We start from the raw sequence: 16,455 nt of genomic DNA, 5'->3' as shown, positions 1-16,455 counted from the left end.
TTCATTTCTGCTACATTACTTAAAATGTAAACAGAATTTAATATATATTCATACATATATATATGTGACATATGAAGGCTCTCCTACTGCACCGAAACGTATACATTATAATAACTTAGATTATATTGGCCACATAATTAAGGCATGTGATTTTATGCTTTGATGTAAAGCTAAGTGAAAGTACCAATCCTACCTTAAAGACTACTACTACTACTACTACTACTACTCTTCTAACTCGATCATCGGTATATAGCAATTCCCAACAAACTTTACTTGAAAGCAACTGCACCCGATGCATATATATATATATATACATCATTCCCTTTCTTCATTCTTCACCATTCCTTCACTTCACTTCACTCTTGTCTTGAATTCAATTGCATGCCATGGCCTTACATTGTTCCTTGTCAAAAACACTGATCCTGACCTGCACCTTATGCTTAATATTTGTGCCTTTGGCACATGGCAATGATTTCTCCATTGTAGGGTATTCAACAGAGGACTTGAGGTCCATGGACAAGCTCATTGACCTCTTCGAGTCATGGATGTCGAAACACAGCAAGATCTACGACTCCATCGAGGAGAAGCTCCTTAGGTTCGAGGTTTTCAAGGACAATCTGAAGCACATTGACGAGAGGAACAAGGCTCTCAGCAACTATTGGCTGGGGCTGAATGAGTTTGCTGATTTGACGCACCAAGAATTCAGAAACAAGTACCTTGGTCTCAAGATTGATCACTCCTCTGCAACAAGAAGAGACTCCTCACAATTCGCATACAGAGATGTTGATTTGCCTAAGTCAGTGGATTGGAGAAAGAAAGGTGCTGTCACCCAAGTCAAGAATCAAGGCTCATGCGGTAATGTTTAGTTGTGTGTACTTCAACTTAAAGCTGAAGCATGGCATTTCATATATTGCATGTTCATGTTGACATGGTGATCATGAATCATTCGAATGTAATTGCAGGTAGCTGCTGGGCGTTTTCCACTGTTGCCGCGGTTGAAGGAATCAACCAGATTGTGACAGGAAATTTGACATCCTTGTCTGAACAAGAGTTGATCGATTGTGACACAACTTATAACAATGGTTGCAATGGTGGTCTCATGGACTATGCATTCTCCTTCATTGTACAAAATGGTGGTCTCCACAAAGAGGAAGACTATCCTTACATCATGGAGGAAGGCACTTGCGACATGAGAAAGGTAACTAACTAACCAATCAACTAACTAACTTATTAATAAATAATTGATACTCAAATAATACTCAAACTGCCAGGAAGAATCTGAGGTTGTCACCATCACCGGCTACCACGACGTGCCGCAGAACGACGAACAGAGCCTACTGAAGGCACTTGCAAACCAGCCCCTCAGTGTTGCCATAGAAGCTTCAGGAAGAGATTTCCAGTTCTATAGTGGGGTATGTCCAATTATTAAACTAGCTGAGTTATTTAATAGCATATTACTATGGTTCTTAACTTATAGAAGAAACTAATGTGAATGCAATTTGATTGGTATGTGAAGGGTGTGTTCGATGGACACTGCGGAACGGAACTTGATCATGGTGTGGCTGCTGTTGGATACGGAACATCAAAAGGGTTGGATTATATCGTAGTCAAGAATTCATGGGGACCAAAGTGGGGGGAGAAAGGATACATTAGGATGAGGAGAAACATTGGAAAGCCTGAGGGTATTTGTGGTCTCTACAAGATGGCATCTTATCCCACTAAGAAGAAATAATAACACTCCCATGTCTTGCAACTTTGATTCTCTTCTTTGTGTTCTCTCTTTCATTATTCTGCACTGTCCAATGTCAGTTCTTCTCCCTTTAAGCAATGTACCCACTTCTCATAATAATCTTAAGTGATTTCATATACTTTTCCCATTATTATCCTTGAATATTGGACATCCATTCCCCCATTTCCATATCGTAATTATGATTGCATCCTTTATTTTTGTTGGTGATTGCTACGGTACGATGATAAATTCATACGTACCGATATGTTTAAAATGTGGACAAATAACAATAAGATAAATGGAATTTATTTTCCACGTTAGCATTTAATTTTTTTTTAAATATATAATATATCACTACTTTTACTAAAACACCCTTTTAATTAAATAAAAATAAAAAATAAATTTTATTTAATTTTAATGAAAAGACTTAAACATCCTTCCTTTATTTAATTAGACAAAAATACCCTTTGAATATCCCTATCTTAACAGCTTCTCCCTAAACCCTAGCTTCTCCACCACCGCCGCAAGGACTGCCGCCGTCCGTCGCTCTCAGGCACTACCATCGTCATCTGGTCATCCGTGCTTCTTCCTCCTTCAAGAATCGCAGCTTCTTCTTCCTCGACCTCGGCGCGTCAGTTCCTGGTATTCATCTGCTCCATCGCGATCCTGCCGCCGTCCGTCGGGCGCTCAGTCACCATCGTCTTCGTCTGGTCGTCGCAGATTCTTCCAACCCACCACCGTCTTCAGAGTTGTGTTCGTTGCCTGGCCTCTGTCTCCATCACAATTCTGCCCCCCTCTTCTCAGACTGCTCAGTAGAAAAACCCATCTCCATTCCAGTTTTCTTCCTTCGAGTTCAGAGAGCAGAAGCTCAACCAAGAACAAAACCTTAGACTTCGACAGTCAGTATGTACTCGAAGCCATGCATCATATCCCTCCAACTCCTTCCATGGCTGCTGCAAGAGAAGAATCTGAGAATGTTATGTTTGGTGCTTTGGATAATCTCTTTGCTAATACAAAGATTAAGCCTAAGGATATTGGTGTTCTTGTTGTGAATTGCAGTTTATTTAACCCAACTCCTTCACTTTCTGCAATGATTGTGAACAAGTACAAGCTTAGGGGTAACATTAGAAGCTTCAATTTGGGTGGTATGGGTTGTAGTGCAGGAGTTATAGCCATTGATCTTGCTAAGGACATGCTTCAAGTTCATAGGAACACTTATGCTGTTGTTGTTAACACTGAGAACATTACTCAGAATTGGTACTTTGGGAACAAGAAATCTATGCTGATCCCAAATTGTTTGTTCCGCGTTGGTGGTTCTACTGTTTTGTTGTCCAACAAAGGCTCTGTTAAGAGAAGAGCAAAGTACAAGCTTGTTCATGTTGTGAGGACTCATAAGGGTGCTGATGATTGAACAGCTGAGATATTATCTATTATCTCCTTGAATAGGATTGATTATTGGCTTATGCTATGTGTACCAGAGAGAGTAGCAGAAATTAAAGCTATGTAACAACCTGCACTGGATACCTATGAATGCAATCTTCCCAAGGAGACTTGGGTGAAGCCTTGACATGCCTAAGTGCCTGCCACACTGCCCTGTTACACTTAAATCCACTTCCAAATGCAATCTGCCACACCCTATTCCCCTTCCTCATTCTTCCTCAACATGCATAGGCAGAAGCTGAAGATTCTTCTCAAGCTCATCAATCACAGCTCTCCCATCAGCATGAATGCAGAAATGATCAAATGCAAGCTTGAAATCAGGTATATAAGGCTTCACTTTTGCATTCAGAAGCTTCAACCAAAGTAGCAAAGAACAGAAGCTGTTCACTTATTGGAAGAACAAGAGGCCCCAAAGTTGTGATGTTAGTCTTCAAAGCCCTACCAGCAATAGCCATAAGATCCTTTGAGAGAGAAACACCAGTTTTGCCATCATCATCGTGTTCTTGATACACACACCTGAAAGCTTTATCATCAGCACCCTTATGAGTCCTCACAACATGAACAAGCTTGTACTTTGCTCTTCTCTTAACAGAGCCTTTGTTGGACAACAAAACAGCAGAACCACCAACACGGAACAAACAATTTGGGATCAGCATAGATTTCTTGTTCCCAAAGTACCAATTCTGAATAATGTTCTCAGTGTTAACAACAACAGCATAAGTGTTCCTATGAACTTGAAGCATGTCCTTAGCAAGATCAATGGCTATAACTCCTGCACTACAACCCATACCACCCAAATTGAAGCTTCTAATGTTACCCCTAAGCTTGTACTTGTTCACAATCATTGCAGAAAGTGAAGGAGTTGGGTTAAACAAACTGCAATTCACAACAAGAACACCAATATCCTTAGGCTTAATCTTTGTATTAGCAAAGAGATTATCCAAAGCACCAAACATAACATTCTCAGATTCTTCTCTTGCAGCAGCCATGGAAGGAGTTGGAGGGATATGATGCATGGCTTCGAGTACATACTGACCGTTGAAGTCTAAGGTTTTGTTCTTGGTTGAGCTTCTTCTCTCTGAACTCGAAGGAAGAAAACTGGAATGGAGATGGGTTTTTCTACTGAGCAGTCTGAGAAGAGGGGGGCAGAATTGTGATGGAGACAGAGACCAGGCAACGAACACAACTCTGAAGACGGTGGTGGGTTGGAAGAATCTGCGACGACCAGACGAAGACGATGGTGACTGAGCGCCCGATGGACGGCGGCAGGATCGCGATGGAGCATATGAATACCAGGAACTGACGCGCCGAGGTCGAGGAAGAAGAAGCTGCGATTCTTGAAGGAGGAAGAAGCACGGACGACCAGACGACGATGGTAGTGCCTGAGAGCGACGGACAGCGGCAGTCCTTGCGGCGGTGGTGGAGAAGCTAGGGTTTAGGGGAGAAGCTGTTAAAATATAGGGGTATTCAAAGGGTATTTTTGTCTAATTAAATAAAGGAAGGATGTTTAAGTCTTTTCATTAAAATTAAATAAAATTTATTTTTTATTTTTATTTAATTAAAAGGGTGTTTTAATAAAAGTGGTGATATATTATATATTTAAAAAAGAAAAAATTAAATGCTGACGTGGAAAATAAATTTTACTTGTCTTATTGTTATTTGTCCACATTTTAAACGTATCGGTACGTATGAATTTATCATCGTACCGTAACAATCACCATTTTTGTATCTACTTGAGTGACAATAGTATTTAGAATAATGCTAGAGAGACAATAATTTAAAATGGAAATATTTGATAACAAAAAGGATTTAGCTAAAATTAGTGCAGAATTTATTTTATTTACTATTCAGCAATTAATGAATTCACATCTTAATTATATATATATAACATTTAAAATTATATATTTATTATATTTAATATTATACATTTATTTTAGAGATATTAATAAATATAAAATAAGATAAGTTTAAAGTAATTTAAACTAATTTTTATTATTTTTCAAACATTTTTGTAGTCTCAATCAAAGAATATTCTATTTTTATATAGAATTTAAGCTAACGTATGGCTATAAAAGTTTTTAAATTTTTTATTTAAAAAATAAACAAGTATACTAAAAATTTAAATTTTGACATATATTAACTCAACCCTTTTATATGGGCTAAGTTTTATGCATTATGCACCTATAATATTTGACATTGAGATTTACAACCATGACTTAGAAAAATTAGTTTACAAAAGCATATATGACCATTAAATTCACTAACATAGTATAATATTTGACCATTAAAAGATTTAATTATTCAATTTATCTTTATAGTTTCACAAATTTTTAGCTAGATCATTATAAGTTAAATATTTGTAACTGAATCACTCTATTAGATAAAAGCTTTTATTTAGATCCTTTCTAACTATTTCTTTTGTTAATTTTTTTTGACATATTTATTTTTGTATTTGATTTAGAATGAATTATACAAGATACTAAAAACAAATATATAAGATTTATTGTGTTTTTTTTAAATAACTGATACAGATTTAATTACAAATTTTTATTTAATATAAGAGTTTAGTTATAATTTTTAAACTAAAATCTAATTAAAAATTTGATAAAATTATAGAAACAAATAAAATAATTAATTATTTTTAAAATTACCGGATTTAATAGCTACTTATGACTCTTAAATTAGATAGGGATGTTCATAGGTCGGGTGAAATCGGATTTGTCCTGACTCAGATCCAGTTCTAAATATACACCGGGTCTATTTTTTAGACCATAACCCGATCCTAAACCCGATGAAACCTAAACATTTTCGGGCCACAACTATATTGGGTGAAAACCGGGTCTTTAAAGTTTTAACAATAATTTATAAAGAAACTTATTTATAAAGAAACTTATTTATGATGCACTTATTTATAAAGAAGAAACTTGTTACCGAAAAGTTGATATCCATATTTGAACTTGAATTTGTCCATAAATTCTAATTTGATGCTTCTTTGATCTATTTTCTAATTCAACAAGTGTGATTAAAAATAAAACAATAAGCTTATAATTAAGGGTTTGTCTAAAATTAGCCCAAGTCTTTTGAGCTTATTTGATGCACCACATAATTTGAAGCGTTAGATTAGATTGATAATAGATCTAATGGTTTATATTTAATTTATAAATAAATTATTAAAAATTACAGTAAAAAAATAATAAGTCTTTGATATTTTAAAATTGGCCCCATATAAAATTTGAGTAACAAGCCCTCGTTTCAGATGCTTGTTGTCGCTTCTTCCCCTTCGTGAGGACCTCTTCCTCACCAGGTACCTTATATTTGCTGCCGCTTCTTCCTCTACCGTCTTCCTTACTAGGTACCTTCCTGTTTCAACGCAATTTCTCGATTTCATCGAAATTCCCTTGAATTTGTGTCAGACGCGGTGCCTTTTTAATTCTACCGGGATCCTCCTTGGTGCCATTATCACAAGAATTCTCATTGGGACAAGTTAATCTTCAAGGTTTTATACTTTGATAATTTCAATTTTGTGTATTTTACAATTAACAAATGTTGATGATGATGATTGTTTTGTTTCAATGTGTGATTTTGTGAATTTTATTTAATCTGTCACCAGCTTCGTAGTGCTGGTGTTCCTCAATTTGTTCTGCTACACCGCACTCCTCTTTGTGTAAGGATTGGGGTTTAGGGTTTGGCTTGTGCACCTATCTTCTACTGTGCCCCTTTTTTAACTCAATTGAAGTTGTAAACTTATTTATTTAAAATTTTTCTTTTCTTATCATCCAAAGTTTCATCATATGCTTCTGTTATTTAGATTAATCATAATACTGAGTTTTCTGTTATTTAAATTTCAAAGGGTTGGATTTTCTGGATGCTTTTTATTGTGAGATCTTTATATCTTGATTTAGAAATGTTGAAGATGAGTGAATATATAGATATTTACTTTTGTATATCATAATCTATTGTCCAATATTAGCTATATTTTGTTAATTTGTATTAGATTTTTAAACTGAAGCAATTCATGAAAATACATGATAAATTGTTTTTTGTCTTCTTTCTTTTCTTTTCTTTTTTTTTTACTTTTTTCTCTCTTTTTTAATATTCTGTAGATGAATATTTGCTAAAGCTTTAGTTATATCTTAGCTCCCTTATTTATGAATTCATGTGCCAATTAATGATGTTTGCATAAGATTTTTATTGCTGCTGAGCATTTTGAATCATCTTTGTTCTTGTTAACACATGTCTTGAAGTACGTTTCAGCTAGATGTTGGATCAATGGTGTTTATGGAGTTACTTTTCAAGTTAGAAGTATTCATTTTTTTCATTTTCAACATTTATTTGTTTTTGGTATACTGATTTCTTGTTCTGCGCTATTCACATTGTCTTAAAGCCTTTAAACTTCATCCTGTTCTTGATGTGCAGTATGTGTTGATTGTACTAAAAGGGTCAGTACCCATAGCTTTTGGTGGGAATGAGCAGCTTGCAGCTTATGGTGAATTGGTGTCCAATTAGTGGTCTTAACCCCGACATGAACAAGAAGCTTAGCATTGGAATCGCTTTAATTCTTGAAAACAAGTTGTTTGTGCCAAAGTCAAGATTCTTTCTTTTTAGCATTTTAATTGCCTGGAATAATTTTTAGTTGATTTAGTTCTTTATTCCTGTTTTGGTTTCTCTACTACTTTTTACACCACTACTGTTTAGTTGGTTGGTTCCTAATTTCAAACCTTCACTAATAAATTAATTAAAGAAGTACAAGTTATTAAAGAACACTTTACAAATTGTACAAATTATTAAAGAACACTTATTTCTTCAGCACACTTTGAAACTTGTCCTTTTGAACATGGTGACTTCTCTGGTGGTTGGTCTTCCCAAACAATTGAAGTAGTTCACGATGTGCAAGCTCCTCTAACACGCAAGGAAGATTCTGCCTTATGGGTACTAAGTTGGTTGCATATGAAATATTCGTTCAATCCTAAGTTACCACCAAAGGTGACAATGTCAATCATTTTATTTCTTATGTATTTTAAAAATTTTGTAAGACCTTGTTATTTTCTGCTCGCTGTTGGGCCCTCTAATGACCTCTTGATTTTGGATTTGGTTTTTCTCTTTTTTTTTTGTTGCTTTTAGATTTATGAAAATCTGTTACTAATCACAACAACCATAGACTTGGTTTTGGGACCCTCCAATGAATTGAGAAAGACCATTATGGACAACGCTAGTGAGCATTGGTTTCAACTCAATGAACTCAATCAACCATAAATTATTTGTTATTTGTATACCCTAGTTTGCAGTATTTGGTTTTAAGAATGTTAAGTTGAGACAGTTAATTTCTTGTTGTAGTTTATGTTATTTTCTACTAGTTTTCAGATTTGTTAGTTGCAATTGAGGTTATTTGATACTAGTACTTTTGCCTGTTTCATCGAGTTGTTTAACAATAAATATGGATTGAGGATTCCAGACCTAATAGTTTCAGTTAATACCTTTTTGTTTTGTTATTGGTGTTAAATTCTACATGCAAATTGCTGCCACAAGTATTTCTATATAAGTTTATTTTTTCCTATGCTTGATTCAAGATGCTTTAAGGCGTAGAGAGGCTAGATTTTTCACATGTGCACCCGAAGCTTAATCAAGCTAGAATATTTCATGAATAAAGACTAAATGCTCAACTAAGAGTTCAATAAAGACCAACCTGAAGTACTACAGTTAATGCCACTATCCCCACAAGGTGGCTTTGTTTATTAATATGTGACACAACGTCACAAAATATTTCATAATCATCTGTAGTTCTAGTTTTTGACTTCATCTTCCATGATCGATGCTGAAAATAAAAATAGTTCATTTACTAGATGAAAATATTTAACTCTGAATGGTACCCAAGTACAAGACATAAAGAACTATAGAATGTCAATCAAGACATAAAATAGTAGCACAATCAACCATATATTATTCATTTTATGTAGTCTAGCAACAATCATCCAAAGGTAAGTGCATTCACTAAAAACTGAATAAATCATTCACCATGTTCTAAAATTTTTAAGATTCAAAGTGATGTAAACATATTCCAAAATAAAAAAACAAAGGAATTTAAAGTCTTCTTTGATTGATGCAACGAATGGTTCACAACTCTGCCTCATCATCATCATCATTTATCTCTAAAATTTAAGCAACATATTTTTAAATTTAAAAAGATTAAAATAAGTATAATAAAAAATAAAAAATAAATTTTAAGACATTTTTTACCATCATAATCGAAATCCATTGAGGACTCAGTCTCGCCACGATTCTCTTCGTAACACCTTGAGGAATCTAGATATTCCTGGATCAAAATTACAGATAGAAAGTCTAATGAGCTACCATACAATATTATTATTCACAACATATACTCAACAAATTTATTGTACTTACATCTTCATCATCAAATCATTCAGTGTGATCATACTCATCACTTTCAGCATCTACAAAGCAATAGTCTTCGCCCTCAACATTCTCCTCAGCGTCACTATCAAATTGGGGAGTCTTTTCATCCATTTTTCTCATGGAACATGTGGTTATGTTATGACCTCCCTTACGATAGTAGCTGCAATGCTTAGGTTTCCTTGTGATCTCTATCTCAATACTTCTGTTCTAATCTATAGCATTCACAAGAACAAATATATGCTTTTTCTCTAACTTTTCCATCAACTATTCTACTCCTACTCTTTCACACACGAAGCCCCTTATCTTGGCATATGAATTATAAAATTTGAATGCCAAGCCAAGATAAGCAAAATGCAATTGATAAATATTTTCTATAGATAGATATGAAAAATCGATCTTATCAATATCTTCCCAAGAGTTTATACGATATTGATCCATATCCACCGCATCAGAAGTTGCATCTTCATCCACATGATTACTAACATTATGCATATTTTCATCCATTGTGTATCTTTGACTATTCTTCTCTACCTATAATTTATGGTGACTTAAGTTAATTAACTAGCAAAATAACACAAATTAGTTAGAATTTATAATCAAATAATTAAAACTAACCAATGACCATTGAATTTTCAAACAGAATTACAATACTAATTCTGAATTTACAAACACACTAAAAAAATCAAACAATAGCAACAAATAAAAAATAGAACAAAGATTCATAAAAACAAACCCAGAAATTAAAACCATCAACAGAAATCAAACAACAATAACAAATAAAAAATAGAACATCATGAACAGAGACATAAATCCAGAAATTGTAATCAAAATCATAAAAACAAATACCAAATTTGAATAGAAACATAAACCCAGAAATTGAAATCATGAACAGAAATCAAACAGCAATAACAAATAAAAAATAGAATGGGTAGCACGAATCCCCATACCTTCGTACTAGTATACCAGCAAGTACACTGGGTCGTCCAAGTAATTCCTGAGTGAGTCAGGGTCGATCCCACGAGGATTGTGACTTGAAGCAATCTATGATTATCCTTCAGGTCTTAGTCAGGCAGATCTGAAGGAGTTAGTTTAACTTTGTATAAATCACTATTTATATCAAATATTTAGATGTTAAGAAGGAATAAGGAATTAAATGGAATAAAGAAGAAGAGTAATTAGAACTCAGAAGTTGTGTAAACTGTGAAAAGAGCGATAGGAATATAGTTAAGGATTGGAGTTTCTTTGTCTTTTTGAATTAACTCTGGTATTACTGCTTCCTTTGCTTGTGAGTGATTTCTTTAATGGCAGACTATATGTGATTGACACTGGTTTGAGTAGCTGCCAATACTCCTCCAGATCTGAACCTCAGGTTTAGTGCGGATCCATTCTGATTGAGGGTGAAGCTTCTGCAGTTCATTCTCCTTAATGATCCTACTCAAAACACCACAGACAAGGTCAGATCTTCCGGATCAGAGAATGCTGCACCTTGGATTCTAGCCTCTACCATAGAAACCCTAATCTCTCCAGAAATTGGCTGAACTGATCTCTCGAGAAGTCCCCTACGAAGTCGTGGATTAGCCGTCTGAGAGACGTATATTCAAGCTAGTGGTTCATCATTGTCCGATGAAAGACGCACTCTGAACCCATGTAGAATGTGATAACCTTATGCAAGTTCAACGCATTCATATTGATGAAGAATGAATATACATCTTAGAATTAATCAAACACGGATCGAAGAGAAACAGTAATACTTTTATTAATTCATAGGACTCAGTAGGGCTCCTCCCCTCAACCTAGGAGGTTTAGAAACTCATACTGAAAGTAAAATACAATGGTGAAAATGAAAATAGGGCTGAAGATCCGTAACAAAGAGTAATCTTCTACTTTAAATTCTAAACTAGTGACTAGTAAGGGTAAAACAGTCCATCTAGTGCTAAAATCCACTTCTGGGGCCCACTTTGTGAGTGTTTGGGCTGAGATTTGATGAAATCCAAGTGCTTAGGCTTTCTTGGGCGTTAAACTCCAGTCCTGGCATCTTTTTGGGCGTTGGACTCCAGCTTGGAATCCCTTTCTGGCACTGGACGCCAGAACTAGTCAGATGGCTGGCGTTGAACGCTAGTTTTGGGCCTTCTAATCCGAAGCAAAGTATAGACTATTATACATTGCTGGAAAGCTCTGAAAGTAATATTTCCATAGCCGTTGAGAATGCTCCATTTGGACTTCTGTAGCTCCAGAAAAGCTCTTCTGAATTTAGGCAGGTAAGATCCGGACAGCATCTGTAGTGCTTTCTCTGTCTCTGAATCAGACTTCTGCTCCAGCTCCTCAATTTCAGCCAGAAAATATCTAAAATTTTACAAAACACAAAAACTCATAGTATAATCCAAAAATATGAATTTAACACTAAAACCAATAAAAATTTAATAAAAACTAAATAAAACACACTAAAAACTATATGAAAGTGATGCCAAAAAGCGTATAAAATATCCGCTCATCAAGAACCATGAACAGAAGCATAAACCTAGAAATTGAAATCAGAATCATAAAAATAAATACCAAATTTCAATAGAAACATCAACCCAGAAATTGAAATCATGAACAGAAATCAAACAGCAATAGCAAATAAAAAATAGAACATCATGAACAGAAACATAAACCCAGAATTGAAATCAGAATCATAAAAACAAATACCAAAATTTTTTAACCCTCATAAAAAGAACTTAAAAATTTTAAACAACCAAATACACAGAACAAAACCACTAATTGAATGAAATGAATGAAATAAATTCATACAAAAAACCTTAACAAAAAATAAGTAGAACAAAAAAAAAACAATTGAATGACTTCAACGAAATAGATTCATACATCAGAATATAAAGGGATAAAAAATGAGCTAAATGAAACAAATTCATACTTGAGGCTAAGGCTCCATTGGAACTCTGGAAGTGTAGCGATGAAGGGGGAGACGGAGCACCACGACACTGACGGCGATGCTGGCTCTCTGAGACCCACGCCATCGCTGTCTGCTGAGGACGACGGTGCTGAGCAATGAGAACGACAACACTGAACGGTGACGGAATGATGCGGTGCACGATGATGGCAGAGAGAACGACGACACTCTGATGCTGAGGACAAATGGTGAGAAGAGAGATACTAAAATGAACCTAAGAACAGTGCTGGGAGAGGCTGAGAATGGCAGCGATGAAAAAGAAAGGAGTAGACATGGTGATGCGGGTGAAAATTAGCCAATTAAGAAATTATAGTAAGAATAGCGTTGCAAGTATAGTTCTTAACCGATGAAAATCCGCTTATCAATTTAGAAGGGTTGTCACAAAATTAGAATAAAAATACTGGGAGTAGGAATCCCTGGTCGTCTCCCAACGAGTTGACAAAAGGGTGCTATTTTATTAATCAGGAGTTTTCCGAGAAATTTTAAGAGTTGGAGAACAGAAAAATAAATGATTGTAATTTAAAGCAATGAAAATTAAAAGAGATTTTATATAACCAGAATAAAAAGCCTTGACCGGAGGAATGATTAATTAGAAGTTCTATCCTTGTCGGATTCTCCCAAGTGTAGTATCAAGAGGTTGTTGTTTTCACTTAGTTAACCCTTACTAAATAAAGGAAAGTCAAGTGATTGAGCTAACTCTTATTCGCAAGTCCTAATCCTCTCCTTATGGAAGGATTAGCGTTAGTAAATAGAGAATTAGCCAACAACTTCCAATTTAACTAATCACTTGAGCATTCCAACTCAAGGGTCTCCTTTTAATCAATCCCCAGGCCAAGTTGGGAGTCTACTCTATTGACATGAATGTAATTTTCATAAAGGAATAAGAAGAAGACATAATAAATTAAATAAAATAACAACTGAAAATTAATTAAAGGTAAAAGTAGTTCTCTGTATTAATAAATCCCAAAATCATAACATACTAATCTGAACAGGGTTAATGGGCAATAAAAAGAGTAAAGGAATAGAAGCATGGTAGAGGTAAGTGTATTCTGAATGTCTTGGTGTCCTTGCGTCATAGTGCGAAGCATCTCATCATTAGAAGAAGAGGGGGGGGGGGGTAAGTGATTTGAGGGGCCTGCTGTTGGTTGTTCTGAGGCGCTTGGGACTACCTTTGGTGAGGTTCTCTATAAGGCTGGTTCTGGTTCTGCTGTTGATAGGGAGGATTCTACTGATACCAATTTTGCTGATTGTTATTATTATTCCACTTCTGATTTCCCTGGTTGTCTCTGCCTCCTCTGTTATAGTTGTCCTTCCATCCTTGGTTGGAATTATCCCTCCATCCCTGGTTGGAGTTGTCTTGCCAACCTTGGTTATGGTTCCCACCTTGGTTATAATTGCCACCTTGTTGATAGTATCCTTGATTCGGGCAGTCATAGAAGTTATGAGTAGCTGCCAAGGTGTTGTCTTCTTGTTGGAGCCGCGGACACTCATCAGTGTAATGAGTATAATCAGCACATATTCCGCATACTCTTTATGAAACCAACTGTTGACTGTGTTGTGATGGGGGAGGCTGAGGTTGTTGGTGATTCAGCTGTAGCTGCCTCAGTAAGTTGGTCATCTCTCCTGGAGTCTGAGTGAGAGCAGCAGTCTCACTGCTAGAGGAAATCTCCGCAATAGCCTTGGGATGGTAGTTCCTGTGCCTGACATTTCGGGTAGATTCCGCTAGATCGGTGATCAGTTGCCATGCTTCTGTCGCCGTCTTGTACTTCTTCATAGAGTCATTACTTGCAGCATCTAATGTAGTCTTATCCTGAGGCTTCAAGCCTTGTGTAAAGTAGCTGATCAACACCATCTAGTCAATCTTATGGTGGGGGCACGAGTCTAGGAGATTCCTGAAGCATTCCCAATATTCGTAAAGGGTCTCTGACTCGCCTTGGATAATGCAGGAAATCTCCTTCCTCAGTCTATCTGTAACTTCAGCTGGAAAGTATTTTTCCAGGAACTCCCTTCTGAGCAGATCCCAGTTGGTAACGACTGCTTCAGGTTTAGTGTAAAACCACTCCCTTGCCTTTCCCTCAAGAGAAAACAGGAAGGCATGCAGCAAAATTGTAGTTTCATCTGCACCATGATGCCTAGCAGTTGACCAGGCTGTCTAAAAATCCCTGAGGTGCTTGATAGGCTCCTGAGCAGGTAAGCCATGAAACTTAGGTATTAGGTTGATTAGCGCAGTCTTCAGTTCAAAATCTGGAGCCAGATTTGGGTGACGCGCTAGATACGGTTGTAGTGTAAAGTCTGGAGCTCCTTCTTCCTGGAGAGTAATCCTTCTGGGCTCTGCCATATTACCTGCACGTAAATCAACAGTATCAGTAGAAGAGGAGCTTGTTTCTTCCTCAGATGGCGCTTCAGATTCGCCTTCAGAAGAGACTAGTGAATTGGTAGTAACCACTTCACCACCTTCAGAGGCTAACCTACGCCGAGCTCGCCTAATACGTGAAATAGTTCTTTCAATTTCAGGACAAACGCAGCTAAGCTTGGGTCAGGCAGTGAATGCGTCATTCAATGAAAGAAACTTACAGCTCATGATATTAAAATAAAATATGCAAAAATTAAAAATATGTACACCAACTAATAATTTAGCACGCTATTGCAACTCCCCGGCAATGGCGCCAAAAATTGATGCGGACGGAAATTAGCCAATTAAGAAAATATAGTAAGAACAGCGTTGCAAGTACAGTTCTTAACCGACAAAAATTCGCTTATCAATTTAGAAGGGTTGTCACAAAATTAGAATAAAAATACTGGGAGTAGGAATCCCAGGTCGTCTCCCAATAAGTTGACAAAAGGGTGCTATTTTATTAATCAGAAGTTTTCCAAGAAATTTTAAGAGTTGGAGAACAGAAAAATAAATGATTGTAATTTAAAGCAATGAAAATTAAAAGAGATTTTATATAACCAGAATAAAAAGCCTTGACCGGGGGAATGATTAATTAGAAATTCTATCCTTGTCGGATTCTCCCAAGTATAGTATCAAGAGGTTGTTGTTTTCACTTAGTTAACCCTTACTATATAAAGGAAAGTCAAGTGATTGAGCTAACTCTTATTTGCAAGTCCTAATCCTCTCCTTATGGAAGGATTAGCGTTAGTAAATAGAGAATTAGCCAACAACTTCCAATTTAACTAATCACTTGAGCATTCCAACTCAAGGGTCTCCTTTTAATCAACCCCGAGGCCAAGTTAGGAGTCTACTCTATTGACATGAATGTAATTTTCATAAAGGAATAAGAAGAAGATATATTAAATTAAATAAAATAACAACTGAAAATTAATTAAAGGTAAAAGTAGTTCTCTGTATTAATAAATCCCAAAATCATAACATAATAATCTGACAGGGTTAACGGGCAATAAAAAGAGTAAAGCAATAGAAAATACACTAGAATAGTAAAACTTCAACTGTGGTAGTGACTCTTCTCAATATCCAAAGCAAAAGCATCAAAAGCATAAAAACTAAAAATCTATGAATGTGAAGAAAACCTAGAGGCAGAGTGATTTCTCTCTAAGATTTCAATCTAAAACTAAAAACTATGCAAATGAGAATATGTGTTGAGTCTCTGCTTGTCCCCTGGCTCTTGTCTCTGTTTCTAGGCCGAAAACTGTGTCCAAACTCGGCCCAAAATTGCCCCCAGCATTTTCTGCGATTTCTGCAGTTAGCGCATGTCACGCGTATGCGTCAGTCACGCGTACGCGTCGCTTGTCATCTTCGCGTGTCACGCGTACGCGTTAGGCACGCGCACGCATCGCCGTGTAGACTCCGATTCACACGCACGCGTGAGCCAGGCGTGCGCGTCGCTCCTCGCTGGTTGTCTCCTTTATTTCTTGTGCTTCTTCCATTTATGCAAGCTTCCTTTCCATCCTCTAAGCCATTCCTACC

The 16,455-nt window shown here is 36.1% G+C and overlaps 1 protein-coding gene and 2 pseudogenes across 1 annotated transcript; 2 read left to right on the top strand and 1 right to left on the bottom strand.

Moving 5' to 3' along the window:
* The first annotated feature begins 232 nt into the window (after positions 1 to 232).
* Positions 233 to 1,880, top strand: LOC107609582 (cysteine protease XCP2). Its single transcript, XM_016311584.3, has 4 exons — positions 233 to 855; positions 963 to 1,198; positions 1,272 to 1,412; positions 1,517 to 1,880. The coding sequence occupies exons 1-4, from the start codon at positions 387 to 389 to the stop codon at positions 1,730 to 1,732; spliced, it is 1,062 nt and encodes a 353-aa protein (XP_016167070.1). The 5' UTR covers positions 233 to 386; the 3' UTR covers positions 1,733 to 1,880.
* A 450-nt stretch (positions 1,881 to 2,330) lies between these two features.
* LOC107607452 (3-ketoacyl-CoA synthase 4 pseudogene) lies at positions 2,331 to 3,140 on the top strand (annotated as a pseudogene).
* Positions 3,141 to 3,160: 20 nt separating this feature from the next.
* On the bottom strand, positions 3,161 to 4,199 carry LOC107609584 (3-ketoacyl-CoA synthase 4 pseudogene; annotated as a pseudogene).
* Between the last annotated feature and the right edge of the window lie 12,256 nt (positions 4,200 to 16,455).

The sequence above is a fragment of the Arachis ipaensis genome, chromosome B7 (assembly GCF_059453495.1).
Source record: "Arachis ipaensis isolate K30076 ecotype BB chromosome B7, ASM5945349v1, whole genome shotgun sequence".
Lineage (NCBI taxonomy): Eukaryota > Viridiplantae > Streptophyta > Magnoliopsida > Fabales > Fabaceae > Arachis > Arachis ipaensis.
This window is presented reverse-complemented; position numbering and strand designations above follow the sequence as displayed.